The following is a 4,705-nucleotide window of genomic DNA, read 5'->3' as shown; positions in this document are numbered from 1 at the left end:
CCATTATCTTCGGTGATATCAACACAATTGTTACCTTTAAATACTAAACCATCATTACACCGAAGACAATTATCTTTTGTAAATGAAAGACAGTTTGTGTATTCTTCACACGTGTTTGATTTGGTATTGTATGTCAAATTCTCTTTGCATTTCATGCAATTACCATTGTCACCATCACACATCACACAATTTACATCTTGACATGCTGCACATCTTCCATCGGTGGTCTTACCACCCTCAGAACATGGTATATGATTTTGACAGATGAAAATGCCGTTTTGGAAGTGCCCCGACTTGCACGACGTGTTATTGTATTCAAACCCGTTTGCCGCAACAAGAAATACGTTTTTTGTGATTGTAAAATTATCTAAATCTACTTGTTTGTCAGACTCCATCTCAATTTCAATAAATTCGGTGAGTGACAAATCGTATTTTTGGTTTCCAATCACAATCACATTTTCTTCATTTTCTGCGCTTTTTACATTTAAACTCTGTTTTATTGCATCTACTTTGACTTTCATTTGATAAAAGGTGTCAATTGGCGTGATGTATGCATCAGTGAGTGGGCAATAACTTTCGATGTAATATGGATATCGTGTGTCTTCAGTGTGGTTCACATGACAATATATCTTATCTGAATCACCATACCGCAATAGGTGACTATCTAAAAGTACTTTGAATGGGGTTGTGTATGATGACGTGTCAAGAGTGTTGTTTGTGTACAAAAAGTCGAATTCACCATCGTGTTGAAAAACATCAAATCCAGTTATTGTAACTGAGTTAGATACAAAAAAGAGTGGAAGATCTTTGATTGTTCTATTTGTGGAGACTTTAAATGTGTTTGTCAAATTAAAAATGAGATTTTCTGTTTGAATTGTACTTCGATTATCAACAACAAATTCTCTTGTCAATTCAAATGATTTTGATACAAAATTAATTCGTTGTGTCGAACTTGATATTTGAAAAGAATCTCTAGATATTTTAAAGATAAAAGAGCCAAGCAACTCAACATGAGAATTTTCATTGATTGTGATTTGACTGCTTGCTTTATTTGAAAACAAATTTAAACATACTAGTCTTGATTTTCCTGAAAGTGTATTTGGAGATGTACTACCACTTAAAGATATATTACCTTCCACAAAAAGGATAGCATTTTCCGAAAGTTTAAATAAAGAAGTTTCAAAAATGACATTCCTAACAGAATTCAGCATGGAATTTCCAGAAAGATTAATTATTGAATTCGATTTTAATTCCAATTGATTAGTATTTATAATTGAATTACCAGTCGCATTACACGTACTTTCAAAATCCAATTTAAACAATTCAGTAACATTTAAAATGCAATTTGATTCGAGTGTGATATATCCTTCTGAAAGTTCCAAATTCTTATCTGTTTTTAAAGTCGAGCCAGTTGTCATTTGTAACTTACTTGATGTAATTATAACCGACTTTGTATATTCACACACATTATTTTCGGTTAAGACATATTCAGATTCTTTCATTTCTTCTGGTGGACATGTTAATAACGCCAATATGTTCAACACAAATACAAATAACAAATTTATCATATATACTTATATTTTAGAGATACTCTTAAACTTTTTAAATATACAATTTAGATGGTTTAGTTATCATTTCTTTACCACACTTCCTTAAATTATATTATACAGTCAGTTTTTAAACGTTATCTTGTCTCTAACGGTATCTAATATTTTTTAATCCGATAAAATTGGAATATTTAGGGAAGTCTTTTAAAAAATTTATCCCAATCGTTTCAAGTTTTTTTCACATTTAACCTAATGCCCGATGTTTACATATTAATCAAGCTTTTTTGTTTACAAAATAACGTTAAAAGACAAACTATAATTGAATCATCCACTCAACCATAATTCTTCATATTCAAAACTACAATAAAACTTGATACACAGATAGCAAAATTAACTAAAAATTCATTAATTTAACAAACAATGTTTATTGTTCATTAAAATTTGATTGTATGTATAATTAAACATAATGGATAAAATACCTTTTTCTTCTTTTTAACCTCTATTTATCTTTACAATAGTTCTAACTAATAAAATTGAAATTATAAATAAATACAAATTACCACTTCGATTAGATAAGTTTACACGAGGCACATTCAGCTTTCGTGGTAAACAAATTCATTCATTATAATATATAATATTATTTTAATTTAAAGTCAAAGGTTTTTTTATCCTTTTTTGCAACAACAAAATTGTATATATTTTGTTGTTATTTAAACATAATTCCTTATTGTTTTAATTAATTTTATACGAGATTATCAAAAAAATAACTGAATTATTGGTTTAATTATTGTTCCATAAAAAACAACAAGACATTTTTTAAATAAATAAAACTACAGAAAGCTGAAAAATCACTTAACAAAGAAAAAAAGGATTACAAAATTCTTTTTTTAAATTTTAAACAATAACCATATAATATAATAGTGTAACACAACAATTCAATGATTATTTAACTGTGTTTGGATAAAGTTAATACAAACAACTAATTATAAATATTATGTATTTTTGAAATGACATAAATTGTTTTTGTGAGTCCAAACAAATTGTTAATTTATGTACAACTCGATCCAAAGTTGTAAACAACTTGTATTGAATTTTGAAAATAAAACTATTATCATGTTTTTATTATCAAATGTGCTGTTTAGAACACAACGAAATTAACATAAAAATAAATATTTTTATATGGCATCGTCCAACCTTGTAGAGTTTGTTGTAAAACGTTGTCCCATTCGCCAACGTTGTCCTTTTTATCAATTCATACACAAATAATTGTTTAAAACTCAGGGAATTAGGTAAATATTGTAAAAATTGGGAATAATTTGGGAAAAAACTGAAAAGACGATTTTTTTATTAATTAATTATCCGCGCACATTTGCAAGGTTTTCAAGTAGCGAAAAAAGTTTGCTATACAATATACCATCTTTTGATTTGCATAAACAATATAAAAGTGGATAATACGTGTTATTAAAAAACCGTGAATAATATATAATTGTGTAAATCCAGAAGTGACACATGTAAAAGTCCCATCCCCAAGTATAGATTTTGTGCGTGATAAAATTTCGTATGATCCTTCTCTACCCAATATATATCTCATTTGTAACTTCACTAAAATAAAGGTAATGTCCATTCTTTAATTCGTTGAGTGTCATTGGTTTTCCTTCTTTTTTCATTGCCCTAGTTTTCGCATTGCAAAGAGCAGAAGGTTTCATTTCAGATTTTGTTTTATTAATTAACTTTTTGCTGATTTCTCGGGATTATCCACACTGTATTTCACAAAAAATAAACATTTTTCTTTAGCATATTTTTGTAGTTTTCAAAGCCTTCCTTTTTTATTCTCTCTTCCGTTTTGTTGTATTTTTCACTTAACTCGTAAACTTGTTCTTAAATTTCACTACTGACTATTTCTATTTCTTCGGCTATCAATTTTCCTATTTTTTTCTTTGTCATTGTAGTTTTTTGTGCCGATGAATACCAAATACCTTATCAATTGATGTTACTATTCTACGTTCTCCAGTCATTTTAGTTGTACAATGAACTATAAAATAACACCTTATAAATGCACATACTACATCGTTATTTTCATTAAGTCGACACCTTATTTTTTCAACAAAAAGATGTATTCCAACATATTCAAAATTCATCTGGAAATACTGTATTTTTTTTAATTTTACCACAATTTATATGAAATTTTTACTTGCTTGAAATAATTTCAAATTAAACTAAATATTTACTGAAACGCCAATTTCAAATAATTATAAGGTGAAATACAATATATCAAATAAAAATTTATAATTTTAGATTGTATAGCTTGTGAAAAAACAATTCATTGTTTTTATCTTATCTGTTTTTCCTGTTTTTTGTAAAAACACTGTAAAAAACGTTGAATAAAAGTGCTCCTTAATAAAGTGAACTTGTTTTGTGAAGCTCCCATTTAAAAAGTGAGTAAAATAGACAAAAATGAAAAGCTAAAAGAATTGGTTTGTTAAAAGATTATTATTTTTTGGAAAAAAACATAACAGTTTTGTTGTAAGAAATTAGATTGAGTAAGTTGTCGTGTAAATAATATATTACTTTATCAATATAATTTATTAAGTCGTACTTTTTAATTAATTTGGATTTTAATTAATTTGGATTTGAATGTAAGATAATTATACAAAGATAACAAAGTGATTTTGTGAAAATCAATCAATAAAATGTTTTTACTTAATTATCACAATTGCTATAAGATTTTTTTTCATATTTCAGTAATTGCAATAATGTTAAAAACCAAACTTTTTAATAATAATTATTTGTTATCATGTTAGACACATCAAATACATTAACCATGAAAAGGATTTGTTGAACCAGGAAATTTACAAAAAAAACTTTGTTATTGTGGATTCATATGTTTTATTCAAATAAAAGAACAAAAGTATAGCATAAGAGGATAATTAAATGATAAAGTGGTTTTTTCAAAGCTGTCCACAAAAGAAATATTATAATACAAAAGAACAAAAAGTAAAAATATATGATCAATTATCATATAATACTCAAAATGTTAAATTTTTTACAAACATATATCTCACGTTAAAATAACAATAAATTTAAAAATCGAATTTGATAAAAATATGAAGATGTATTTGTAATAGTATCAACAATAAAAATGTAATCATATGCGACTT

General features: G+C 26.5%; 1 protein-coding gene across 1 annotated transcript; it reads right to left on the bottom strand.

Annotated features, from left to right (window-relative positions):
- Nucleotides 1–2: 2 nt before the first annotated feature.
- On the bottom strand, nt 3–521 carry EIN_352300 (hypothetical protein; the record flags this gene model as incomplete). The annotated part of the gene is made up of 1 exon (XM_004255376.1): nt 3–521. A coding segment is annotated over one exon (519 nt), but the record flags the coding sequence as incomplete, so codon positions are not given.
- Nucleotides 522–4,705: the final 4,184 nt, after the last annotated feature.

This window comes from Entamoeba invadens (assembly GCF_000330505.1).
Source record: "Entamoeba invadens IP1 unplaced genomic scaffold scaff_1105074726205, whole genome shotgun sequence".
In the NCBI taxonomy this organism is placed as follows: Eukaryota; Evosea; order Mastigamoebida; family Endamoebidae; genus Entamoeba; species Entamoeba invadens.
The sequence above is the reverse complement of the archived record's forward strand: the minus strand, read 5'-3'. Positions and strand labels throughout refer to the sequence as shown.